Genomic DNA, 27,796 nt, shown 5'->3' on the forward strand with positions numbered 1-27,796 from the left:
GAGATGGGAGTGAATGTGTGTTAGACACTCAGGCTGACAACCTCAGTCTTAATTCTGTTACCTTTCTTTTCCCTACACCACTCACCCACTCCCACAAAGGAATCCCTACTCTTTCATGACGCCATCATTACATAACTGGGCGAACCTTCTCCTGGCAGCCAGATATACTTCAGTTCCTCCTCAGATGCAACTTTCTTGAGAGTCCTGAGTCCTCCCTTATCCCAGATCCAGCCCAGGCAGACTCGTCTGCTACCTCTCCTCCCCTCTCCCTTCACGTTGCCCACAGATTGGCAACAGCCTAACTGTGACCATCGGGCTCAGGCTCCATCTCCTGGGGCCTCTTCCAAGGCAGGGGCTGCCCCTGAAATTCTGCCAATTTATTTTCTTAAACACTTGGGACAAATTAAATGCCCAGGCTTTCCATTATCCAGTAATGAATACTAGTTAGCCTGAGTGCCCCTCTGTGCTGGGCTGCCAGGATATTCTGGGTCAAACATAATAAATTTTAAAAAGGTAAGTTTTGTTTTTTAAAGGCTCTCAGATTCTTTGGTAATCTGATCTATGGTTTTTTTCCACCCTAGTCCACAGCTTTGTGTTTGTAGCTTTATTTAGTGTGTGTGTGTGTGTGTGTGTGTGTGTGTGTGTGTGTATGCAAATCTTTTTGTAGAACACCTATTCCTATTGGGGAGTTGATTAGTTACAAATAATAAATCAAGTACGTGGTATAGATTTTTTTTAACAAGCCTAGTTAAAAAAAAATGAGCCTCAGCTACTTAGTGAGGTCCTCCACAACTTAGTGAGAACCTGTTTCAAAATAAAGAATAAAAAAACAGGACTGGGGGTGTAGCTCAAAGGTAGAATGTCCCTGGGTTCAATCCCAGTGCCACAGGAAAAAAAAAAAAAAGAAAAAAAAGGAAAGAAACCAGACATGGTAGTGCAGTTCTATAATCTTGGATGACTGGTTCAAGGCTAGCCTCAGCAACTTAGCAAGACCCTGTTTCAAAATAAAAAATAAAATAGGGCTGGGATATAGCTCAGAGGTAGAATGCCACTGGGTTCAATCCCCAGTACCACAAAAAGAAGAAGAAGAAGAAGAAGAAGAAGAAGAAGAAGAAGAAGGAGGAGGAGGAGGAGGAGGAGGAGGAGGAGGAGGAGGAGGAGGAGGAGGAGGAGGAGGAGGAGGAGGAGGAGGAACTAAGAAGAATGAATTGCTTGTCATTTCAGGCACTGCAGATATTTATAGTTTATCTGACTAGCTCCTGCTTCTGTGTCTCTCCCTCCTACTCAGACCCTGGCGAATGGCACTAAATTGCGCAGTGAAATGCCACACTGCACTGAGTCCTCTCAACAGCTGTCTATGGTGCTATCAAACAACACCCACTTGATTCTTGGTTTATTATCAAGACTAGAAACTTCAAATTGTCCTAATAACCAAGAATCAACTACAACATTATGAGTTGCATTTCATCTGTGTATATGCATGGGCATGTCTTGATATACATATGAAATTATATGTGTATCTTATAACTAGTGGTAGACAAGACTGTTCAAAGACAAAGAAAGCATTTTTTGCCAAAGAAAGAAGTCAATTTTTAAAAATAAAGCTGATTTTTAAAATTTATCCTGAGCCAGGTATAGTGGCACATACCTGTAGTCTCAGTAGTTAAGAGGCAGAGACCAGAGGATTAAGGGTTTGAGATTGGCCTCAGCAAATTAGTGAGACCCTACTTCAAAACATAATAACAAAAAGGACTGGGGTGTAGCTCGGAGATACAATGCCTCTGGGTTCAATCCACAATAACATACACACACGCACGCACACACACACACACACACGCACACACACAGACTTCTATACAGTAGATTTAATACATCAAACCAGTAAAAACATATTTCTGTTGCATTTAAAGCAACAAGAGAACACTTAATTAACTCACAGAATTTCATAAAATGACCTTTTAAACCCAAAACCAAACACTTTAGCTCTAGCAGACATTCACAAAGGAGTCATAGAGTCATGCCCCATGTTCACACACATCCTAAGACTCATGTGAGTATATGCCCACATTTTTCTAAAGAAGAGAAATAATTTTTTGTGTTTCATTTTATAGGCTATGTATGTTACAGAGTCAAATAATTCATTGCCAAGTAATTCAAAATATCCAATGAAGAACATAATTCATTTAAACCCAATGAATGCAAAATTCCAGCACACACAGTTTCTCTTCCAATCTTTGATAGTTGTAGCTGTGAGGTGGGTGGGGATGTTACTTTTCTCCCCTATAACACCTGGGTAGTACCAGAAAACACAAGGGGATGTGCAAATAAAAATTGGCTTGTACTGTCATCTTGACCTTTTCATTCCCGACAAAATATGGTTCGTTTGAAAAATGAAACAGAAAAAGGTCTGTACTCTCTAAGAAACTAACTTTCTAAGAAAATGAGCTCTGTTACACAGAGAAATGCTCAATATTTTTACAACAGACATTTGATCCTTTTCACGTTTATATAGAGATGGACCAAATATAACCAGTCTTAGTCCTTGAAGCTGTTCTTCAAGGAATAGAAAAGAATGTCTTATTCTTGGCCAGGCTGCCATATTGGTATACCTTCTTTATTAAAAAAAATTTCTTGGAAAGTGTTTTCCTAAGTGTGTTGGATTGAGCCCTGGAGAATTGTTACTTGTTGGTTTGGGAGATCCTTCGTTCATAAGTAGGGCTAAGATAAACCACAGCCCAACCCCTAGTTAAACAAACAGACTGCACCACAGCTAGGAGGGGCCAAACTAAGAACTGGCTGCGGAAAGAGCCAGTGGAGAGGATGTTGTGTCATCACACACCTGGTCATACTGGTCTACACGTCGCTTTGTCACTGTGTCCTCGGCTCCAACAGCTGAGCCAGCCATTCCCCTCATTTCTCTTTGATATTGTTGATGGTACCTCACCTGTTTGGAGGGAAAAGGACAAACTCATTGAATTTAACTGCCCTTGCACAGGAGCCAGAGGAGTAAAAGTGGATGTCTCATGGAATGGATGCTCTTCTTCGGCTTGAATCTAAGGAATATGTCATAAACGTAGAAGTGCCAGGTCACTGTCATGGTAAAAATGATTGGAAACTACGAGAGAAAGCTCTTTCTTGGCTCCAAGGTGCAGGCAAAATTAGTCAGGCGTTGGAGTCCCCAGGCCCAGGCCCTGCTGCCTGATTCACCCGACGATGCTGCCCCGAGCACTTACGTCACTCGCCAGCTCATTGGCTCTTTTGGCTATCTGATAAGCAGGTGTGATCATAGCAGGGAAGCTGCCTTTGCCTCTCTGCTGTTCACAGTCCTCAGTGTACCCCACCTGAAAAAAAAAGAGTGATCACATGCCACAATCCCACTGTCTCCCAGATGATCTCAGTGAGGTGCTCTGCTAAGGGCTTCCATGACATTTACCCACCCTGCCACAGCTCTCATGGCACGTAACTGACTTACAGCTCCATGGACCACGTGCATCTTATTTACATTTTTTTTTGTGTGTGTGGTACTGGGGTTCCTGGAAACCCTTCTACCTCTGGGCTACACTCCCAGACATATTTTATACTTTTTTTATTTGGAAACAGGGTCTCTTAAGCTAGCGCGGCTGGCTTCGAACCTGCACGATCCTCCCCTGTCTCCGCCTCCCAACCACGGGGATCACAAGTGTGCGCCACCACGCCCGGCTCTTATTTACATTTTTATTCCCAATACCCAGCACCGTGCCTGGCACATGGAAACAATATGAAATTCAGCACGTAACTGTGTGGCGCCTGGCATGGGCCAGGCAGCGGGATTGGGCAAATGAATAAATCTTATACCCTTGAGGAGCTCAGGTGAAGCTTAGGAAGGAGACAAAGGAAGCTTCCCAATCCCAGATCTGGGCCAAGGCAAGTGGAAACCATTTATTACCAAAGAGTTGTGCTTCAACTCACCATTAAAAAATAACACCAAGTTATTTTCCTACTCTAGGCAAGTGGTAGAAATTCTTCACAAATCATGTCCTCTAATTTACAGTGGTTGAGATAATTTCTTATAGATTAATCATATATATCTGTTTTGATCCTCATCTGATCTTTTCTGTTTTAAAAAGTTTGTACAAGGTCCACCACCAGCTGATTTACTAGACCCGAGCATCCTTGACCTCAGAAAGTTCTTCCTGGCACCCATGCAAAACTAGGGTGCCTCCTATGTCCACCTTCGCTCCCCGTCCAGGTATGAGATGATGAGGGATGCTAAATGCAGACGGCTGTCTCGTGGCCACCACTGGTTCTTACATCACTTTGTAGCTGTGCCCCTGCCTTGGCCCGCAGCAGCTCCGGGGTGTCCGCCAGCGTGGTGAACCTGGAGATGCGCTCATCATGCCCTCTCTTATATTCCACCTGATCAGGAGAAAGTGCAGAGTCAAAGCCACACCTACCTCCCAGGCTCTGCAAGGACATCTCCTTCCTCACTTCTCTTCTGAATCTACACCCATCACACCACACTCAACGCTGTGGCAAGTCGGGTATGAGACAAAAGTCTCTATGCAGTACATGCAGTGCCAGAGCTGGCCAGGCACTTGGAACAGCTAGTGAAGAGTAACTCACTTTATTAGAACAAGCACATCCAGTGGGACTAATATTTTCCTCACTTTTCAAATAAGCCCAGGAACAGAGAGGCTAAGCAATTTCCTCATGGCCACACAGGTAATATGCAATAGAGCCAACATTCAGATCCCAGCATATGGTTCCAACATCTGAGCTTTTAACCAACAAACCACAGCAGTCTTCAAGGGGATCTGCCCTTCAGTTGTTACAAATCAGTGTCCCTGATACTAGAGCAACCTCGAGAAATCAGTTGGTTCAAGTCTTTGGGTGAACTATGTAGTTTTCTCTCCATTTTTGTGGATGTAGCAAAAATCAAGACATAAAGGATAAAATGATAGAGAAATGTTAAGACCATAGTTTTCTCCCCAATATAACACTAATAGTACCTACTGCCCCAAAGCACTCTCTTTCTAGTTGTGTGTGTGTGTGTGTGTGTGTGTGTGTGTGTGTGTGTGTGTGTATGGTTGGGGATTGAATCCAGGTAATCCTACCTCTGAGCTACACCACCCAGCTGATTTTTTATTCTTTATTTTGAAAGAGTCTCACAAAGTTGTAGAGGGCCCCACAAGTTGCTGAGGCTGGCTGTGAAAACTGCGATCCTCCTGTCTCGGCCTCCCAAGTACTGGGATTACGAGCATGTGACGCCACACCTGGCCCTACTTCTTTTCTAATCACAAAACCTCTTTAATGACATCATGGAGCCTAGTCAGTCATGGTGAGTAAGCAGTGGGCCACTCACCTGGCTGGCCAGCTGGTTGGCCTTCTTGGCCCTCTGGTACGCAGGCGTGATCATGGCTGGGAAGCTCCCCTTGCCCCTCTGGTGCTCGTAGTCTTCTGTATACTCCTGTTGGTCAGAACCAACAGCAGCATGAGAACCAATATGACAGTGGATGAGAACTAATAAAATGCAATGAAACTGAATTCATCAGACACTTAGGAAACATTATGATCACCTGGAAGATATTTGAAAGTGTTATTTTTCAAACATCAACACTGAAGAACTCCTATTCCCCAGGTTAAAAGCCATTTCCTTCATGCTAATATCAAATTAAGGGCAGCCTGGCACAACCCCACAGGCCTTTCACGCCAAGGCTCGTATGATAAAACAGTCATTCATACACAAGGGGGCATTCAATCTTTGAGCTATACTTCTAGCCTTATTTTTTATTCTTTATTTTGAAACAGGGTCTCACTAAGTGGTGGAGGGCCTCACTAAGTTGCTGAGGCTGGCCGCGAACCTGAGATTCTCCTGTCTCAGCCTCCCAAGTACCGGGATTGCAAATGTGCACCACCACACCCAGCACAGTTCTACTGATTGTGAGTGAAATGCCTTTTCCTCCCTCCCTCCTTCCCTCCTTCCCTTCTTCCCTTTCTTTTTTCTTTTCTTTTTTGGTGACACTGGAGATCGAACCCAGGAGCATTCTACCTCCCAGCTCCCATCCCCTATTTTATTTTTTAATTGTGTAACATGGTCTCATTAAGTATCTGAGGGCCTCACTAAATTGCTTAGGCTGACGTTGAACCTGCGATCCTCCTGTCTCAGCCTTCTAAGTACTGGAATTACAGGAGTGTGCCACCATGTCCGGCTTCCCACTTTCTGATGATTAGTTTTCCTAGTGAGACTTACCGCTTTAGTGTTCGAGTTTCAGATGCTTTTCTTTCCACTTTCTCAAGGGAAAGTGACAAAGATTAATATTATTTTCCAAAGCAGACTCTTCAAGGGGAAAGTGTGTGGACGGGGCCAGAGAGTACTATGTGCCAAAGGTTGGGGACTTCTGCATTCGCAGCTAGAGATGCTTTTTTACTGGAACCCTTTCTAGGATATCTCTGATAGTTCTGCAGGGCAGCAGTCTAAGACGGGCCATCAAGGCTGGTTCCATCTGGATAAACTGGAGGAGAATCTGCTTCTTTGTCATTTCCAGTTTCTAGAGGCTTTCGATTCCAGTTCCCAGCCCCACGTGCTTTGACGTGTATTGACATGTGCCAACGTCATCACAGCCTCTGTCCTCTGCCTCCCTGATATTAGACCCTGGTGATTACCCTAGGCCACCCTAAGAATCAGGGCTCTTTCTCTAAAGGTCAGTAACTTCATTTGATCTGCGATGTCTCTTTGACATGCAAGGCGACATCAATTCAAGTCCTGGGGATTAGGACGTGGGACTCATTGGGGAGTACAGTATTCTGTCTACTACATTCTTAAAAACAAAGGAACATGGGCGCGGTGGCGCAGGCTTGTAATCCCAGCATTCGGGAGGCTGAGACGGAGGATCACGGTTTGCAGACTGCCTCAGCTACTTAGTGAGGCCCTTTGAAACCCAGTGAGCCCCTGTTTCAAAATAAAGAATAAAAAATAGGGCTGGAGGTATAGCTTGGAGATAGAATGCCCCTGTGTTCCATCCCCAATACTGCAAAAAAAAAAAGAAATATCTAAATGAATTGATAACTAATTAACATTTAAGATTTAAACTAATTATGTAGCATGCAAACTAACAGATATCTAGTTGCTAAGCCAATAGCTAAAATCATTTCTAGGGCCCTTACCTCACTAAGAGACTGCTGTGCTTCAACCATTCTTACGATTTCAGGGTCTGGCAGAGCTCCCGGGTACCAAGAGCTGCCCTCTTCATATCCACTCCAATAGGCTCTCTATAAAAGAAACACACAGATGTGTAAACATGTACCGGCGACATTTGGCTGGCAAGATTCCCCCCATCTGCCTCATACGCCCCTAAACATTCACATATATTGTCAAAATGAGGTATTCTCTAGAAGCCTTAAGTTCCTATCACTATACGTAAGGTCTTTGTTCATGAGAATGTCTGGGGTTTTTTTCAGATAGAAAATGACCTATCATCCTAAATAACTGAACTTCCTGAGAAACGTTGATGTAACAGAGAAAGTCCAAATAAAACTTAATATTTCTTTTCTCGTCCTTGCACTCGATCGGGCAGGGGAGGGAGGTCCCTGCAGACGGGCAATCTGAGATTAATCAGCAATATTCAGACAGACTTCAAAAACCTACTCCCTATTATGTGCCTGAAAACTGATAATGGAGAGAAAAAAAGCAAAGGGGGAAAAAAGGAAGACAAAGTTTCTCTCTTAAGATATTTATGACTTACCTTTGGAGATAAAACTAATGCAGGAAACAAACAGCAATTAGAGAACATTTGTACAATAAGGATGGAGAACACAATAGGAGTTAAAAGGCAGTCGGTAAGAGAAGGGCCCTGCTTGAGGCAGGAAGGTGAGATTTAAGCTGGACCAGGGCAAGGCCAGCTAACAAGCGCAGAGGGGGCAAGAGCAGCAGCCCCTCTCGGGGAGTTCCACGAGGACAGGGGTTTTCATGTTCTGTTCACTAATGGATCCCCACAGCCTAGAACAGTGCCTAGCACTTAACAGACCCAATAAATGTACATTGAGTGAATCCCAGGAATGGGGACAGCCAGGGAGCAAAGTATAAAGGCAGCGATGAGCTGGCTCTGAAGGCCGTGAGGAGCCGGGTTTGACTGCATCAAGGGCAAGAGACAGGGAGCCACGCGGGCTGCAGGTGGGCAAGCTGGACAGGGGGCGCCAGGCCAGCCTTTAGAGATCTGGAGCGATCTAGGAAAGTATGCCCAACTGCACTAGCGAAGAAAAATCTAGATTAAGACAAAATGAAGACTTTCAAAATATCTGGCAACACCAAGCATTGGCAAGAATGTGGGGAAACAGGTATTTTCATAGTCTGCCTGTGAGAGATTACAATGTATAGCATTTAGAAAGTTATTCAACCAAGGCTGGGCATCGTGACGCACGCTTGTGATTCCAGCATTCAGGAGGTGGAGACCAGAGGATCCTGGTTCGCAGACAGCCTCGGCTACTTAGGCCCTTCACAACTTACTGAGGCCCTGTTCCAAATATTAAAAAGACTAGGCCGGGCGTGGTGGCGCACACTTGTAATCCCCGTGCTTGGGAGGCAGAGACAGGAGGATCGCGCAAGTTCAAAGCCTGCTGGGCTGGCTTAAGAGACCCTGTTTCCAAATTTTAAAAAAATATAAAAAATAGGTCTGAGAGTATATCCTGGAAGTAGAAGGGTTGCCAGGAACCCCAGTACTACCAAAAATTAAAAAGACTAAAAAATAGGACTGGGGGTGTAGTTCAGAGGTACAATACCCTTGGTTCCATCCCCAGTACCACAAAAAAAAGTTATCCAATCAACTGAAAAATCAAAAGGACACACAGCCTTTAATCTTCATTATCTATTCTAGGATAACACTTAGGTCCAAAAGAGGTCATGAAAAGGGCACTGAAACTTTGTAGTTAAAAAAAAAAAAGGAAATAACCCTGCCCACCAGTAGGAGAGCATGGTACATCCACTTTGAATGGTGTATTCATGGTACACCCATCCACCACAGCTTAAAAGGGTGCTGATGTGAAAATGTCTCCAAAGTATTTACTGAATGAGAAAAACACAAGCTGCAAAACAATGCATATTGTTTCATGAAAAATATACATTTCAATAGACATACACATAATTATCAATTAAAATAATAATATCCAAGGGTTACTGTGCCCACCACTGTTCTCTTATCTTTGTGTACATGTGCTCGATCAGGATTCCTAATAGCTCTGTGAATTAGGGAGCTTTGAAAATTCACTTTACAGATGAGAACACTAAAGTGAAGCGTAATTAAATAAATCAACCAAGATCCCTGAATCAAGGTAGTATGTCCAAAATGTAAGTGCTAGAAAGTCAAAGATGACATAAGTAGATAGATAGATAGATAGATAGGTGATTCATAAAGATAAATTATTGATAGGTATAAATTAATAGAAAATAGCAGATGATAGATAAGTAGATGATAGATGATTCATAAAGATAAATTATTGATAGGCAGGTATAAATGAATAGAAAATAGCAGATGATAGATAGATGATAGATAGAAAGATAGAAGTATATGATTACAGTGGGAACTTCTACTAAGGGAACTGGAATTGCAGGTAAACTTTGAGTTGTTAGCATTTTTTTTACAAAAAGAAAAAAATGCAAGTATTATGTGTATAATTAAAAAATAGATGGCTGGGGACTTTTGAAACAAGGAGGCGATTAACAGAGAGGCCGGTGGGAAGAGCAAGCCAGGGACATTAGGACGCTGCGTGTGACCAGTGAGCGCAGTGCGCCAGGGCGGGGTGAGGCTGGAAGAAGGAAAGCCGACTGGAGCCCTCACAGAGGTAGAGATGGCGAGGCCCACAGCGGGGTTAGTGGCATGGAGGGGCAGGGCTGGGGCCGAGTCAAGTGCCAGCAGAAGAAAGGGCAGGCTCGCTCTCGAGCCCGGACTGCTCCCAGCAGCAGAAACAGTGGTGGGAAGGGTCAAGACAATGAACTTGGCCTGGAGAGGGCACAGGTGAAGTGCTGCTGCTGGGACAGTGGCGGAGGGCTCCCCTCGAAGGTCAGAATCACAAATGGGGTGAAAGGAAGCCCAGCTGACTTTCTCTAGAGATAACAACGATAATAACACATTTCATTTGCAGAGGATGCCGCCCTCCTCTCTTGTTCCCAATCCCTTTATTGCTCTCCTCTCACCTCATTCCCCAGTGGTCGCCTGGCAGGTGCCCCTGGTCCAGCCTTGGACTTCATGTCCCAGTGAAAAACTGATTTAAACTGCTCACCATCTTCCTGGGCGCTGACCTGCACCATCAAATATTATCAGTAATGTTTCCATCCGAGAAGAGAAAGAATGAATAAGTAAGTAAAGCATAGCTAAATCTGGAGGGTCTTCTGTCAATCTCACTGTGATTTCTTTAGTGCCACCATCCAGGTGACACATATTGGGATCCTGCTGTGTGCATAGCTGTATTCAGCTGGGGTATTAGTGGAGATAAAGTCTCTATGAACTTAACACACCACACAGACTATTCAGGTTAAGTGACCTCAGAAAGCACTGGGTGTCAGATGGAATGTTCTCTTTGGCCTGGGTGACCATAACCCAAGGAGCTTGTCAAAATGCTGGCTCCCCAGTTTCATGGGGTTTCACCAGGCATAAGTTTATCTTTAACATCTTTTTTTTTTTTTTTTTTCGGTACTGAGGATGAAACCCAGGGTCAGTGCATCTCCAAACTATACCCCGGCCCTATTTTTCAGTCTTTTTTTTTTTAAATTTTTGAATCAGGGTGTCACTGAGTTGTGAAGGGCCTCACTAAATAGCTGAGACTGTCTGCGAACTGTGATCCTACTGTCTCAGCCTCTAGAATGCTGGGATTACAAGTGTGCGCCACCACATCTGGCTCCCGGCTATCTTTAACATCTTAATCTAGGATCTGCTTTGAGTTGATTTCTGTGTATAGGTATGGGGTAGGAGTCAAGGGGAATTTCTTTTTCCTGTAAAAATAGTCAGTATTCCAGTACTTTATTAAAAGATCATTCTTGCTACATTCAATTCTATGGTGTTTTTGTTATAATTCCAGTGACCATATAGGAGTGTTTCAATGCCTGGACCTTGTATTCTAAGCCACTGGTCTGTTTGTCTAATTTTTTTTAATCAATTCTCCACTGAGTGAATTAGTCCTGTTTTATATTTATAGTAAATATTGAAATGTGGTAGCCTAAGTTCATCAATTTTGTTCTTCAAGATTAATTGGTTATTCTAGAATCTTTGTGGTTTTGTACCAATATTTATTTATTTATTTATTTATTTATTTATTTATTTTGTGGTACTGGAGGTGGAACCCAGGAGCATTCTACCTCCGAACCATACGCCCGGGGTCCTGTTTTTTGTTGTTGTTGTTGTTGTTTTCAGGTCTGGGAATGGAACCTAGGGGCATTCAACCTCCAAGCTATACTCCCAGCCCTATTTTTTATTCTTCATTTTGAAACAGGGTCTCACTAAGTTGCAGAGAGCTGTTCTTGAACCACGATCCTCCAGTCTTAGTCTCCCGAATGCTGAGATTACAAGCGTGTGCCACCATGCCTGGCCTGGTCCTATTTTTTTTTTTTTTTTTTTGGTGGTGGTACTGGGGTTCCTGGAAGCCCTTCTACCTCCGGGATACACTCCCACAGGCTATACCCCCAGACCTATTTTTTTTTTTACTTTTTATGTGGAAACAGGGTCTCTTAAGCCAGCAAGGCTGGCTCCGAACCAGCACGATCCTCCTGTCTCCGCCTCCCAAGCACAGGGATTGATTACAAGCGTGCGCTAACACGTCCGGCTTTCATATCAATTTTAGAATCATTCTTTCAGTGTCTATAAAACACACCTGACTTTGCTCAAGAAGGCACTGAACGGCACAGTCATGTGAATGGCACATACACATGTATATCAGCGTGGGAAAACTGACACATCAGCATCTTTATGATTTGGGGACAGGAAAAGATTTCTTAAAGAAAACATTAAAAGGACTCCACATGCCAGAAAACCTCAGAAGGTCTTAGGTCCAAACCAATATAGCAAGCATAACTTAATAGTTATGAGCTGGGACCCAAAAAGCTATAATTTTTATAAACTGAAGTTTAGAGCCTTGGTTTTGTAGATAATAAGGAAACAAGCTCAGACAAAGATTTAAACTCAGGATTCCTATCAAGTGTATTTCCCAGCGTTGACTTGCTAAGCCTGCTGCTACTCATGGGGCTCAGTTCAGCTCCAGTGTTCATATTTTTAAATATATAAATGGAAACAACTTTGCATGTTTTTTTTTTTCCTTTTTTGAGAAACTATCGTGAACATTACCTAGATTTAAGGCAGGTATTTGAGGCCAGGGAATTTCTTGAGCATGACAGTAAGGCTATTATTCAGCACCCCTGGTTTCTACTCACCAGGTACAATAATTTCCCTTTCCCATTTGGGACAATCACAAATATCCCCCGATAATCACCAAATGTTCCCTTGGGGGTAAACTGCTCACCTAGAGAAGCATGTGCTAAGAAATCCGAAATGCATGACCGAAACAGTTGTTCTATCCCACTTCCAGAAAACTGTATTTGTTGTGTAAATTTCTCCTTCGCCACCCCCCACACACACCCTGCAGTGCAAATCTGTCACTCAGAGACCTTTCTAGAGAAAGCCGTGATTACACAGAGGAGATGGAAGAGGGGATGGACCAGGAATGTTTAGCATTAAGGGTTAAAATTTGCTCTCTGAAGAGATGAGAACCCAGATGTTTTATTCTCCTAAAAATTCCATTCACACCTATCAAGCAATAAATTCTGTCTCACTGATTATTTATTTAGTTTTTAAAAAGTGACATTTTTAAAAAGGAAACAGAAAAATGTAAATCCGCTGCAAATGCCAGCTTAAAATCATTATCCCTTCATCACCATTATTGAAACAGTCCTTCCTTTTTCATATTTTAGCACATGCACAGTGAATTTTTTATTCCATTGGCAACGTCTCTTAGAGAGGCAGGAGGATAAAAAGTACTCATCGCACCCCATAGGGTGGTTGCAAGATCTGGGCCACAGAAAGGACAAGGCTGTCCATTTTAATTTTTCCCTGGTGGGATAGGAGTAAAAAGGGAACAAAGCAGTATCTCGTACTGCAGAGTGTTTGGCAATTGGTTGTAATAAGAACTAAATTCAGTACAGTGCACACATGTACACACATGTACATGTATATAATATGCACATACATGTGTGTATAGAGCATATTCACATATATACACAGGGACAGTGTGTGCATAGAATGCATGTATGTATGCACCGTGTATGTACATGTGTAGACATGCATAGCACCTGCACACATACATGTATGTCCATATAACATATACACATATATACATATGTGGCCATGTTAATGTACATGCATATGCATACCCACACATGTCCGTGTGTACACATAGCATATGTACACACTACATATGCAGTACTTCATATGTACACATGTGTACATATTCCCACATGCACATATACATGCCACATGGCACGTGCCCACATAGTATATCCACAGCATATGTATACACATATGCACATAAATACACATGTCCACATAGTATATGCACACGCATACAGTGCAGCAATGTGAATATGTATACACATACATGTCCACACATCTCCACATGTACGCACAACATATGCATACATATACCACTATACCATATGCACATATATACACATATATGCATGTGTGCACACATACAAACATGTGTACACACCATACACATATGTGATACATATAAATACATAAGCACATCCCTGCCTGCACATGTGTCACATGCACAGAAGTGTATATTTGTGCACACATACGCATACATACATACACATGCTCACCGTATGCTCATGTCTGTACACACACACATAAAAACAGAGATGCAAACAAATCAACAGAAACAGCCCTCCTGGGAAGCTCATATTACTGCCTGCAGCTGGAAATAGAACCAGAGATAACCCGAGCCTCCAGCCAGGTTGGGCCTGTCACACACAGTTAAAGGAAAGTGAGTCAACCGCTACATCAAAGAGAGGTAAGCATCGTGTGACCTACTGCATGACGGTGAGGCGAACTTGCCAGCTAGGCTTAGGGTGGGGTTGGAGGAAATAGACATCGTGGCCTTCTCTAGAGTGTGGTCACTCAAACTGCATTCTGATGTATACGTTCATTTCCTTACCTACAACCACAGAAATGCCTGGTCACATGGAAACATAAACCGGTGGGTTTGTTTGTTTGCCGCCCTCTAGTAGATATGGAAGTGGGCCAGTGATATGAACTCTACAGTTATGTAAGTGTGGATTTGTGCCCAACAAGCTGGATGAAGCAGGGCAGGTTGTTCCACCTTTCTGAACCGCAGTTTCCTCAACTGTACTGTGATAATACTACGAAGGGTTCTTGGGAAGAGCAAGCGAGGAAACAAAAAGAACTCAGCAGAGTGTTTGGCAATTTGTTGTAATAAGAACTAAATTCAGTACTTAAAATTTTATGTAGCTGCCTTTAGACATCCAGAGATAAAAGCAAAGCCTGAAAAGAATTAGTCTTCTCAGTAACCTAGGACCGCTTGTAAATTCTGAAGTCTGGTGAATCTTTAGAAGACAATGATGTCTGGCCGACTCTCTGAGCCTGGGTTTCCTCACCAGGAGAAGGGGCCAGTAGTATCTAACAGTATCTCCACAGTTAGACTGTAATGTCCCTAGTGGATAATGAAGTAAATCGAGCAATTCTCCAGTTAGTGCTCTTTGCACTTATTAAATAAAAATAATGATGCAAACGGGCCATTAGTGCAGAGCACTTAGTGAACAGGGCCTCGTGGCAGCAGGTATGGAGATTCACAGGGAAGGGCAGTAGCTCTGTGTAATACATTGTCTTGAGGACAGGACAGCCTGGCGGGTGACAGTTCAGCATGAGGTGGGTGACATCGGCAGGGATGTCGGGTGAGGAGAGATGATTAGAGAGCCCTCTAGAAATGCAGGTAGTTTTCTAAGTTTAGAAAGCAAGCTGGGTAGCAACTTCTCAGCAGGCCTGGGCCTGAGAAGCTCAATGACTCAACATTTTAGTAGATTAACAGTTCAATCAACAGCTGGTTATTCGACAAAACTTTCCTGTTGATTTTTTGAAGAGGGTTGGACTTATCCGCATGGCCTCCTTGTCTATCTCCCCAGCCAAATGATTTTGAATCAAAATATCTTTGACCTATCCCTATTCTAGGGGGGAAAAGAGAGGCTGCAAATAATCTTAGGTAACTACTGAATTTGCAGAGATTTAAGAGTATGGAACTGCAGATGTTTAATTTTATGCACAGAAATATTGCAGAAGAAAGCAAAGAAGGGCCCTTGTGATATTTTGCAATGATATAAAGTTTGTTATATGTGATAAGCACCTAGTTTATGTAGTTTCATGTATTAAGCACTTACTGTATGTTGTACAAACTAACATCAATGTGCTCAGAGTTAGCCAGACATTAAGATTATATTAGAATCAAGGACCTTAAATACTGAACCTAGAGTATCCTGTATATTGGCTCCAACTGTTGAGGGAGGACCAAGGGTGACATGTGTTGCTTAAATGCACTTGGCATGTGTATGTGGCGGAAACGGGCCAGTTCACATAGAGACAAAGACACTTAGAAACCCAACAGGTGCCCGAGCTAAGGCATTTTTAAAAGGCTATTTTGAAATGCATAATTGAGTGACTTACCCCACCCATGGCTCCTTGAGACTTCTTCAAATTTAGATTTAATGGAGTATGATAGACACTAGTGAACGTGTTATTCTTAGGGTTATGGCTACAAAAAACAAATATAAATAAAAATTAGAAATGTACTTTATTCAAGACGATTGACTACTCTTAAAGGTATAGTCACTTCTAAGGTCAATAAATATAAAATTTAATAATTAAGTTCATAATTTCCCAGGCAGTAAGTCTAACAAAAAAAAAAATCAAAACCAAAGAAATTCAACATATATAACTTAAAATTTAGCTGATCACTTGAATACTTCCTGGAAAATGGAAAAGGGTTCAAAATGTATGGAAAAGGGTTAAAAAATATTTGAAAGAAAGCACCTTAAAGTTTTATCTGAGGCAGTTACAATGTTCTGCATAATATTTAAGAGTGTGACATGAGCTCATAATGGGTAGATCTGATCTTTTACTTAGGAGAAATTTGCAATTTTCTGTTCATTGTACAAAATTTCACTTTGGACCTCTTTACTGACTGAATCTGAGTGAACACTTTGGTGAAACATTTCTTGAATTTAACCCTGGAGTATATGATCTGAGCCTGTAGTAGGCTATTTCTTGACACAAAATTCATGAGGTGTGTGGGGGGGTATCTAACACTTACGCATGACAGTACGGCTTTTTCTGGTGACTCACAAAGTTATTAACAGACAGCATCATCTTGCAAACTTCACAGTGAAAACATGCTTTATGCCATATCTAGAAGTCATGTACAAAAGATTTAGTTATTACTTATTTTTCCCCAGGCTCAGGACTTTTATTTATTTTCGGGTAAAAATAATGTAGTACTCGGGTAAAATGGCAATAAGAAAAATTAAAAACCACACACAGGACTACAGTATGTTACATAAATGGGTAACTATTTTTTGGAGGCATCATAGAAGACAAAGAAATGGGAAGATCCTAGTTAAGATGGGGAAATATGTCTTTTTTTTCTTATGGTTCAAAGAAAAAAAACTCTATGAATCCGTATTGAGAAGGTGAATTTCCCATGTTGGCTATTATTTCCCAAGACTAAGAAATGTCCACTGACCTGGTCTATACAGCTGATCTTCTCAGCAGGATACACCCCATAGCCACACCTAGAGCAGGTCTGCACGTTCATCTTGGAGTCTGGAGACGGAACACAGACAGGCAAGGAGAGTCAAGAGATCCAAGGAGTAGCCCCGGCTGGGTCGTTCAAGTCTCCCAAATCCCCACCACTCTTAAATTCCTGTGGGCCGCTCGATCGCGCAGAAGCCGACTTCCACTTCCCTCTGCTGACCTTCTGGTGTGAAGGCAGCAGTTGGTTGGCTTTTAAAGCTACCACTTACTCCAGGGGCTATTTTGGCGACTCCCTCTCAGCACGCATGCGTCTGAGAAATACGGTGGAGGTATTTCTGGCTGACGTGTTTCTCTAAATAGAAAAGTGAACTCACAACAGCATCGTGTTTATGTGGATAACCAAATCCCGGTGTCTGATGAAGAGGCATGCAGTGGTTGAACACTAGCTGTGATCATAACCCAAGAAAAGAACCAAGGAAGTACGCCACACATCATCCGGAGATGAAATTAGAAAAGCTGGCTGCGGGCATCCTATGACTAAAGCAGACAGGCCAGCTCCCAAAAATATAGGAAACAAAACACAACAGCATCACTCTCTAAAAGGGTAACTATTGTATTTGAATTTTAGCTTTGTCTGCTAAAAATATTTATATTTTTATATTTATATAAAAATATAAATATAAATATATTTATATTTATAAATATTTATAATGGGGAAGCTAAAAACTTCGTAAGATGATCTGGGTTTGGGTCTTACTGGAATGCAAAAATAAGAACCAACGAGAACCCTTGGTGTTTGGGTCGTTGTGTTTTACGCTGGCATGCTCCAATCAGGCCTTTCTGCTCATGTCCTCATCTCCTGGGACTTACAAAGGTGGCTTGAAGACAGGTTCTCTCTTCTTGGCTTTCTGAAGCTCTGGTTGCCTTTCCATCTCTGCATAAATGTCACTCATCACCTTATAGAAATACTTTACGCAAAATGCCATCTCATGCCGGGTATGGTGGCGCATGCTTGTAATCTTAGCACTTGGGAGGCTGAGACAAGAGGATCACAGAGGTTCGAAGCCAGCCTCAGCTACTTAGTGAGGCTCTCAGCAACTTAGTGAGACTCTGTTTCCAAAATAAAGTATAAAATAGGTCTGGGAGCCTAGAGGTAGAAAAGTCCCTGGGTTCCACCCCCAGTACCAAAAAAAAAAAAAAAGCCACCTCACGCATCCCTCCCCTGAGCACATTGCCTTCTAGTCTCTCCTTCTGCTCTGTGGTTGCCATAGCAGTTATCAGCTCCTGAAATATTAAACATTAATGTACATTTTAAAATGATGTCACCCCTACCAAAATATACATCCCATCAAAACAGGTTTCTTGGTCCTTGTTGCCACTTTTACATTCCCAAGGCTTGGCATTTTTAAAAGGTGCCCAATTAATAATTGTCAAATTAATGAAATAAATTTAATACTCACACCAAAATGCCTTCAGAGGCCAGGTGAGAAGTCAAAGGTAATTCAGGGACCTTCCCCAGTGGGTGAGTGCACATCCAGGGAGACAACAGTCCTTGGCTCCAGCCATCTGTCCCTGCGAGGAAATTAATGCCCGGCATTGCCAAATACTCTGATTTTTCAGAGAAGCTAAAATTTTGCATTTTAGTTTCTTTTTATAAAACACTGGGAATAAGACAAACAGGCCTCAGGTAGTATCTTCCGGACAGGCTGCCAATTTTGTGACCCTTGACCTCAGTGCTCTGAGATCGGGCTGGGTGGCCCAGGTGGGATGGAGATAAGCCAGTAATGTTTTTGTGTGATGTCAGTTCATCCACAGGAGAGAGAACAGCTATCAAGCAAATGAAGACGACTAAGGCTCCCAAGAGAATGTTGGAGATAGGGGTGCCTGAAGTTCTCCCAGTCGGGTCATGAGGCTGCCCTGTCAGCACAGGAAGAGGACTCAGAGCAGACTCCAGGCTGGGCACACCCCGTGCCGAAAGGTGACCAGGGCAGGTAACTGGACAGGAGGGCTGCTGCCAGCCTGAGAAAGGGCCACAGTGACCCAGATGCTTTGCTTTCAACCAGACTCCCCAAGCCCTCCCTGGGAGTGGGGTGGAAGCCCCCCAAACCACTGAGAATGAACTTTTTCCCACTCTAAAGGGCAGTTTTAGAGGAATTAAGGTCAGCTTCATTAAAGGAAAGAAATATATAACATTTCTTCTCTGACAAAAATCATGAATGTAGTCTCAAGCCAGTACAACTTTCAGACACTTGTGAAAACAGAAATTACTGCAATGTGGAGGTGAGTGGGGTCTAATTTATAGCATCATTTCTGCCTTATTAGATGTTAGAAATTGAGAGGAAAAACCAGCCGGGCTTGGTGGCGCACTCTTGCAATCCCAGCTTTTGGGAGGCTGAGACAAGAGAGCTGCAGTTCATAGACAGCCTCAGCTACTTAGCGAGGCCCTTTGCAACTCATGATACCCTGTTTCAAAATAAAAAATTAAAAAATAGGGCTGGGGTGTAGCTTGGAGGTAGAATGCTCCTGGGTTCCAGTCACCAGTATGGAAAAAAAAAAAAAGAAGAAGAAGAAGAAGAAAAGAAAAGAAAAGAGAAAGAAAAAAAAGAGGGAGGGAGGGAGGAAGGAAGGGAAATTGAGGAGAAAACACCCCACAGAATTGGAAATGAGATGACATAGGAAGCCAGAAGTAAACACTCACTGCTGGGCAAGACAGCAGAGCCCAGGAGTGGGTGTGGGGAGCTGGAGCCAGATCAGGAACTTTCTGGATCCTTGATCAGGATGCTTCTGCCAGCCCTATCCCATATTGCTCTGGGCTCTTTTGAAAAAAGTTTTAACTTTCTTTGAAAAAAACATCCAGATCAATGAAAAGCTCCATTGTCTTTTGTTTCCAATTTATGACTACTGCTTGGGGCAATAGGTTCCCTTTTGAACTTAAATGTAGTGTGCCATCTTTACTCTTAAATCCTGCTGAGGGTGGCCCCTGGCTTCTGCTGGCCACCGTCTCTTTGTGCCCCGATGATGTCATCCAGAAGAGGAGGGAATTCTTCCAAGCTCCGCACCATCTCCAGCGCTACTAACCCTTTATTCTGTTGCTGTTGCTCCCACACTGGGGGTTCATGCCCGCCTTGGTGTAGGCTCCCCCACAAGCAGAGCCTGAAGCAAGAACTTGGGGACACCTGGATCATTTGGGAGGTGGTTCCCCAAGGCAGTAGTGGGGCTTGTGGTGAATGAGCAAGGGAGAAGAGTCAAAAAAGGGTTTATTTTGAGCTCCTTGCTGCTATGGGCAGCTGGGTCTCAGTCTTGCTGGGGACCCTCTGAGAAACTGTGTAGAGTGAGCCTCAGAATTGAACTTATCCACTCAACTCTCATCGCGCATTGGTTGGGGGTCACCCTCAGGGGCGTTAACTGCCCTACATCTTTAAGGCAGGCATCACTATAGGAGCCGAACAGACTTCTGGGACTGGTGATATAAGTAGATGGAGTTAACATTGATCAGTGCAGGGGACGAGGCACAGGAGACCCCAAGAGTTGGTGGGCTGGGAAAGGAAGGTAGGTATATGTTAGGCACCATGAACTCCCATCGCCCTGCTCTTCTGAGCTGAGAATATCAGCTGCTTCCTCGGTCACCCCTCTGCACCATATAGACCACACTGTGTGCATCCACTTAGGGGGGAATAATTCACAATTCCACTTGGGGTCAGGGCTTGTCTCCAGCACGCATGCACTCCAGGTCAGACTTCCCACCCCACCCTCACCCCATTCCTGGGGCTCACAGGTGCCCTGGGGTAGCGCATCGGGTTGGGGCTTGAATGGGGCAGAGTGGTGCTCCCCAGGCGCCGGCGGTTGGGATGTCCATGACTTGAGAGCAGAGTTCCTCCCTGCTGTGATAAGGCCTGGAGACTAGATGCTATTGGCCTTAGTTAGGCCGAGTCTCTTACCACTGGGGATACCAGAATGTCCGTAAAGTTACCTACTGCTCAAGCTTCTCCTTGGTATGCAATCTGTTGGTTTATATAAAGAGAGTCCACAACAAATACTGTGCCCCTAAGAATAAAAGAAATACTTCATCTGAACTGGGTGTGATGGTATATGCCTGTAATCCCAGTACTTAGGAGGCTGAGATAGGAGGATTACAGGATTGAGGACAGCTTCAGCAATTTAGTGAGGCTCTCATCAACTTAGTGAGCCCCTGTTTCCAAATAAAAAAATAAGACTGAGAGTAGAGCCCAGAGGTAGAATGCCCCTCAAAACCACAAACAAAACAAAAACAAAATTCTACATCTGATGTGAGGCCAACATGTAGCCCAAAGTTACTATTTGCTTTGGAGACAGGGTTGTGTTTTTTGATTTAAGACAGAGCGCTGTAAACTTTTTCCGTAAAAGGTCAGATGACAGATATTTTAGGCTTCGTAGGCCACATGCAATCCATCTCTGTGGCATCTTCTTTTTCTTTTCTTTCTTAATTTTTTAGAGGACTTTAAACAAGAACCATCCTTAGCTTGTGAGCTGTTCAAACACAGGTCACAGGCAGCCTGCAGGCCTTTGCCAGCCCCTGGTCTGAGGAGCTGCTCACAGGATGTCCAGGAACAGTCAGACCATATATTACCCTGGAAAGAGAGAGGCAGAGGCGGAGGCAGAGGAAAGATTCTTTCCACCTGGCCTGGGCTCTGACCGTCTACCTCTGCAGGGGAATTATTACTCAAGGCAGGGTGGAGGTTTCCCTCTCAGCCAATGGAAATTCTTACTGCTAATGGCCATGGAATCTGAACTGTGGCATTCCCCAGCCTCAGTCAGAGACACACAGGTGTATCTATCGGGGTCCAGCCAGGGGAGAGAAACCACATGCTCAACAGAGAACGCTTCATATGACAAATTATAAACTGTAACAGGGAACTGAAATATCAAGAGACTGGGAGCCGGGGATGGGGGGGGGTGGCGCACGCTTGTAACCCCAGCATTCGGGAGGCTGAGACAGGAGGATCGCGGTTCGCGGACAGCCTCAGCTACTTAGTGAGGCCCTTTGCAACTCAGTGAGCCCCTGTTTCAAAATAAAGAATAAAACAAATAGGGCTGGGAGGGTGTAAGCCCTGGGTTTCATCCCCAGTACCACAAAAGAGAAAAAAGAAAAAGACAGTAGTAGAAAGCAAAGAGAACTCTAAAAACTACACGTTCTACACAAAGTACCACAGGTCGGGAGGCTTGAACAGCAGAAGCTCATATTCTCACAGATCTGCACTGTGGACACCCAAGGTCAAGGCTCAGCAGGGCCCACCTCTCCTGGCCTTTCTGTTCAGCTTACCGATGGCCGTCCTCTCCCTCTCCCTATGTCCTCCCATGGTCTCGCCCCTCAGTGGGTCTGTGTCCAAACGCCACCTCTTATAAGAGTCATATGAGTTGGAGCCCACCCTACCCTATAAACCTCAATTTGCCCCTAAAAGACCTTATCTCCAGTAATCCCAGTACTTAGGAGGCTGAGACAAGAAGACCGTAGGCTTGTGGCCAGCCTCAGCAACTTAGCGAGGCTTTCAGCAACCTAGCAAGACTCTTTTTCAAAACAAAAAATAAAAAAGGGCTGGGGGTGTGTAGCTCAGAGGTGGAATGTCCCTGGGTTCAGTCTCCAGTATTACATGGATTAAAAAAAAAAGAAAGAAAAACAAGAAAAAATAAAGAAACATCTTCAAACACAGTCACATTCTGGGGTAGTGGGGCTTAGTACTTCAGCTTATGAGCAATTCATACAGGAGGTAGCATACGGCATAACGAAACAGGCTGTTACCCTTGGAGCTGAGACGAGGTCCCATCACCTCCTCCACCTCCTCCCCCCAGGGCTGAGGTTGCAAACCTTGTTGGAGAGAGCACGGCTGTGGCAGAGGAGTCACTGTGGTGTCCTGCCAGTGGAACTTGCTGGAAATTTGTTCTCTAGAGCATTCTGGAAGTCTACCCCTTAAATGTCAGAAAAAGCTGTTCATAGAGAGATTATCTGGAGACACTTTGCTACAAACACCCCTTAAAAGGATGCCAGGGGAAGTCGCTGGCTGCTGGATGCTCTAGCCCCCAAGCACACTACAGGAAGCTAGGCCCGAGAAAGCATGCCCCCTACTGGAGCGACCAGGACACAGCCAGGAAATAAAACTCCCCGACACGCCTCGCCTCTCTAGCGCCCCCTACAGACAAAGCGCGCCGGCAGCGACTGGCTAAGGAAAGCTGCTTAAAGAGCCCGGGCTGAGTTTTCACAAAACAAAAAGGATGAATTAGAACAGAGAGGCAATCAGTTGCTAACAAGCACAACATGAATTCCTCTTTTCAGGAAAGAAAGAGGTTCTGTCTGAACTTCCCAACAGTCCTCACCTGGCAGAAGCCCGCTGCTTTCCTGGCCGGGGCAGAGCGTGAGTTCCGGCCCATGGGTGCTGAAAGAGACATTTCAGTTTATCCAGGGACGCACTTTGGTGGAGTCCAATGTGAAGTCATACCCTGGGCTGAGATGTCTTCTGAAGAACCGGAGAAGAAATTAGTCGTGGCATCCCTTGGGGTACCGTGCCCAGCAGGTGGGTGGAGAGGGGGTGGGCATCTGGAGACCAGAGCAGAGGGCAGGAGGGACCTAACCAGGAGGCCTTGCGTGGCCCGTGGGAAAGCATCCAGATAGGAGGGGTGAGAAGTTTGGGGGGTGAGGGGAAGAAGGCTTCTGCTCTAATCTTGTGACTACAGAAAGGACGCATAGAACAATTACATGGCGGGCGGATCAGTGGTAGAGAGCTCCTACCAGGGTCGAGGCCCAGGTTGGATCCTTAGCATGGCAATGAAGAAAGAAAGAAATCTAAGAATGTTTCAAAAGTAAATTTAAAAATAATGGCATGGTCCAAGGCCAGAGAGACACGGGAGATACACTAAGAAGAGAGTATCATTTAGATCCCAAGTGTTAGTACAATTAGAGGAAAATTCAAAATGGTTTCTTTCCTTCCACATTTCCATGGTCTTACTTGCTGATGTTGTGATGACCGAGCCTTGGAACTTTGTGTTTGGGGTGTACCACCCCACTTTACAACCAAGAATGGGGGGGAAAGGGTTCCCTCCCAGCCACCTCTCCATCTCAGCCAGCTATGAATCCCATAGGCCAATGCACAAAAACACCTGCGTGCCATAATTTAAGGTGGGGCCTTCCTGGGGATAGGGAACTGATTTGTTTTTCTGGACCACAGGGTCCTGGTTCTGCAGCTAGCATGCTTGTGTGTGAGTAGCTTCTCAGCCTAGATTCTTTATCACCAGAAGAGCAGAGATGGGTTGTCAAGACCTCTGCCCACTCTTACCGCTGTTTCACTGTATTTCAGGAAGGACCTGCAAAATTCTAGGTTTACAAGTGAGGGAACTCGGAGAGTTAGCTTATCTGCCTTACTAGGACTCTTTATTTCTCAAATGATTCACAACTGACTTTCTTTAAAAAGCATGTGCTCTGCCGGGCGTGGTGGCGCACGCTTGTAATCCCCGCGCTTGGGAGGCAGAGACAGGAGGATCGCGCAGGTTCGAAGCCAGCCGCGCGCGCTGGCTTAGGAGAGCCTGTTTCCAAATATAAAATGTAAAAAGAGGTCTGGGAGTGTAGCCCGGAGGTAGAAGGGCTTCCAGGAACCCCAGTACCACCAAAAAAAAAAAAAAAAAAAAAAAAAAAAAAAAAAAAAAAAAGCATGTGCTCTTAGTAGCTAGAAATATTGAGGAGTTAGTTTACCCAATATTTTAGGGGCTTAGTTTACCCCCAGTATTTCAGGATTATATAAAAATACTTTAGGATTAAATAAAAACAAAGACCGTTGTATTAGGAATGGTGTAACTGTGTATTAAAAGTATCCAGGAATCAGGGATGTTCATGGGAGGTAATCATTTATTATTCTCTTACACTTACACTTGCCTGGGATCATTCTTTCTGGAAACCAACAGTGTCCCTACTTGGTGAGATTTTAGACATTTTTAATGTCTCATGCCTAAGGGAAAACAACAAGCACACAAGCAAACGAAGTAAGCTGTGGTTATTGTGATGTCACACCGTGTGTGTGTGTGTGTGTGTGTGTGTGTGTGTGTGTGTGTGTGTGTGTGTCTGTCTGTCTGTCGGAGGGGCCCAGTGAACTGTATTGGAATGGGTGGAAGTCAATGGAATCTTCCCCATCAGACTAACGCACGGCCACATACCTGGTGCCTGACACATGGGGGCGCTCAGGAAATATTTCTCGAGCTATTCTGGAGGACAGCCACAAGTGCGAACTTGCTTAGGAGAAAGCTGAGTTAGCATCAGGCCCCCGCGCCGAGGAGGGCGCCCTAGGGAGCCGGAGCCACGTCTGCTACCACGAAGACCCGGCCGCGGGGCTGAGGGGCTCGGCCTTGGGGAAGGTGAGGCCGTCAGAGGAGACCCCGGCCCCCGGAGGATAGAAACAGTCGACTGGCGTCAAGGGGATGAGACTTCTGGATACGGGGGCTCAGTCTCCAGGTTGGTGCAAAGGCCCGGGCGAGGCGGAGTTGGGGTGCAAGGCCAGCTCCCCATCGCCGTGCGCCAGGGCGAAGTCTGCAGGGCGCGCTCTTGGGGCCCACCGGGGCAGGGTGTGCTCCCCCACGGAGCGCGGGGCGGCGGCGGCGGCGGGACCCCATAGATCTCCGCAGACTTGGCCCAGCACGCGCTCCCTGGGGTGCGCGCGGCCGCTCCCGCTTTGCGAAGGGCGCCCTCCCGAGGCCGCGCGGGGGATGACACGGGCCACTCCGCGGGGCCCGGGCTCTTCGCGGGGTGACAGCTGGCGGCCGGCGGGGACGGCCAACTTTTGCAAAGCCCGTGGCTGAAATGCAGACGGCCGCCTCCGTGCGCCGAGCTGCGGGCGGCCTCCTTCCCAAAGCGCGCTCCCCGAGCTGCACGCGCGGCTCCCGGGACCCCCAGGGCCCCCGCTGCCGTGCGCTGTGCGCGGCGTCGGGCCGGTCCCGCCCCGCCGGCTCCACCCCTGCAGCGTGCGGCTTTTACTTTCGATTCAATAAAGCGGCGCCAGACCCTCGCAGCGGACAGACGGAGAGACCAGACGGCCCTAGGCTCCCGCCACCGTGGGAACGGTAACCCGCCCGCCCTGCCGCGCTCGGGAATTGGTGGGCAGAGCGTGGCCCGGCCGGCTGGGGATGGGAAAGAGAGTTAGTTCCCCGGCCTCTGGCTTTGCTCGGCCTCCACTCCCTTCCTCACTGGTCTGGGCGCTTGGGACACCTCGCCCCATTCTGGATTTGCTGGGAAGGAGGATGGGTGTGGAGGGAAGGGAGGACTTTGATCTGGAGCAACAGTTACCAGCGAGGGCTCCCACCAGGTTGGGAAGCCTGGTGCCCCACCCGGGACCCACTGATGCTGAGTGGGCGGGGAGAGGGTTGTGGCGCCCTGGCAAGCTTGAGCATGCCGGGGTCGCTCCCATCCCGGGGTGCCCCGGCTTCCCAGCTCTCGGTGGTCCCTTGAGGGGTTGGAAAAGAGGCAGGTGACCCCTGGTCACGTCCACCCTTGGCCACCACCTGGTGACAGCTGGCTTTGCAACCTTTCACCTTCGTATCCGGCATTCCAGCTTAAGGGAAAGTAAAAGTACTTGTAGGTGGTTTGGGCGGGTTATTCGCAGCCTTTTCCCGCGCTCCTGGGCTGGGCAACGTGGCCCCGACCTTTGTTTGTTTACAGGCTGTTTGGCCAGCCTGACCTTCCTGCCCTCCGCACAGTTGCCTTCTGGGTTTACCACTTGTAAACTGTGGCTTTGGGCAGGTTACTTCTCAGAAGAAACTGGAACTTCGTCTGCGAGACACGGGTGAAGTCCCCAGTCTCCTAGAGGGCTGTGAGCCTCAGAGGACCCAGTGGAACCTTGAGCATTCAGCAGAGTCCTCTTCCTTCCTCCCTCCGGGCTCGGAGGTCATCAGGATTGTTTTTTTCTTGGAGCCCATTAGAGGAATGTCTTAATTTGGGCAAGGAGTAGGACTCAGATTGTATGGGGTCAGCTGCAATTAGTCAACCCCCCCCCCCAAAGGAAAATAAAAAGTTCAGACAAGAGCTGGGAGTGATGCCCTACCAGCTATGTACTGCCTCCCCAACCCACAGACACCTGGCTGGGGTGTCACCATGGGGATTTGGTTTCAGTCTCCCCAAATCTGTTTGCAATGTGGGTGTGGTTTTATAGTATCGATGAAGGCCGACCTTTGGATGTATTCTTAGTCTTGGGGACAGTGATGTTGGAGCCTAGTTACTGGGTATCTAGAATGTGCCAGAGCAGGCCAAGCATGGATGGGCTCTATTTCATTGGTCCTCACAGTCACCCGCATCGTGGGCACCGGGCACCATTTTTCTCTTTTATAGACTAGGATGCTAAAGCTCAGAGAGGTTGAGAACGTTTTCCAGTGTTCCATGACGCATCCGTGGAGGAGATGATTCAACCCCAGATCCAGCCCGTTGGCTCTGATCACCTCCGGGATCACTTTGTTTTGTTGTTTGATCAGCCGGTTTATTCAGTTACGGATATAAAGAAATACTTAATTGGGAGCTTTACTAAAAGTGCCATGTGCCTGACCTTTTTCTCTGATTCAAAAAAAAAAAAGAGATACCAAGCTGGGAATGGTAGCACACATGCCTGCAATCCCAGTACTTGGGAAGCTGAGATAGAAGGATCGCAGGTTCCAGGCCAGCTTCAGCAACTTAGCAAGGCCCTCGGCAACCTAGTAAGACTTTGTTTCTAAATAAAAAATAAAATAGGGGTAGGGGCATATCTCTGAGATAGAATGCTCCTGGGTCTTGGGTTCAATCCCCAGTACAAAAAAAAAAAAAAAAAAAGGATAATAGAAGTTAAAGTAAGCTCTCAATCTGCAAATAGTTACAGTCCTGGTGAATAATAGCAATGATAATAATAACCAAGACTTACTATGTGCCCGGCGTTGTTAGTGCTTTGGGTGTGTAACAGGCAGTTTTCTGTTACTATAAAGAAAGATCTGAGGCTGGGTCACTTTATAAGGAAAATAGGCTTATTTAACTCAAAGTTCTG

At 45.4% G+C, this 27,796-nt stretch overlaps 1 protein-coding gene across 1 annotated transcript in view; it reads right to left on the bottom strand.

The window, feature by feature from the left end:
* The window catches only part of NRAP (nebulin related anchoring protein), a gene marked incomplete at both ends in the record, with an annotated part of 78,013 nt that extends 61,171 nt beyond the window's left edge, over window positions 1-16,842 (bottom strand). The window contains 9 exons of the mRNA XM_080694866.1: window positions 2,840-2,944; window positions 3,234-3,341; window positions 4,291-4,395; window positions 5,342-5,446; window positions 7,144-7,248; window positions 10,166-10,270; window positions 15,696-15,783; window positions 16,342-16,436; window positions 16,771-16,842. Coding sequence (XP_080550992.1) covers window positions 2,840-2,944; window positions 3,234-3,341; window positions 4,291-4,395; window positions 5,342-5,446; window positions 7,144-7,248; window positions 10,166-10,270; window positions 15,696-15,783; window positions 16,342-16,436; window positions 16,771-16,842 — 888 coding nt within the window. The remainder of the gene's footprint in view (window positions 1-2,839; window positions 2,945-3,233; window positions 3,342-4,290; window positions 4,396-5,341; window positions 5,447-7,143; window positions 7,249-10,165; window positions 10,271-15,695; window positions 15,784-16,341; window positions 16,437-16,770) is intronic.
* Between the last annotated feature and the right edge of the window lie 10,954 nt (window positions 16,843-27,796).

Source organism: Muscardinus avellanarius (genome assembly GCF_963383645.1).
Source record: "Muscardinus avellanarius genome assembly, chromosome: 4".
Taxonomy (NCBI): domain Eukaryota; kingdom Metazoa; phylum Chordata; class Mammalia; order Rodentia; family Gliridae; genus Muscardinus; species Muscardinus avellanarius.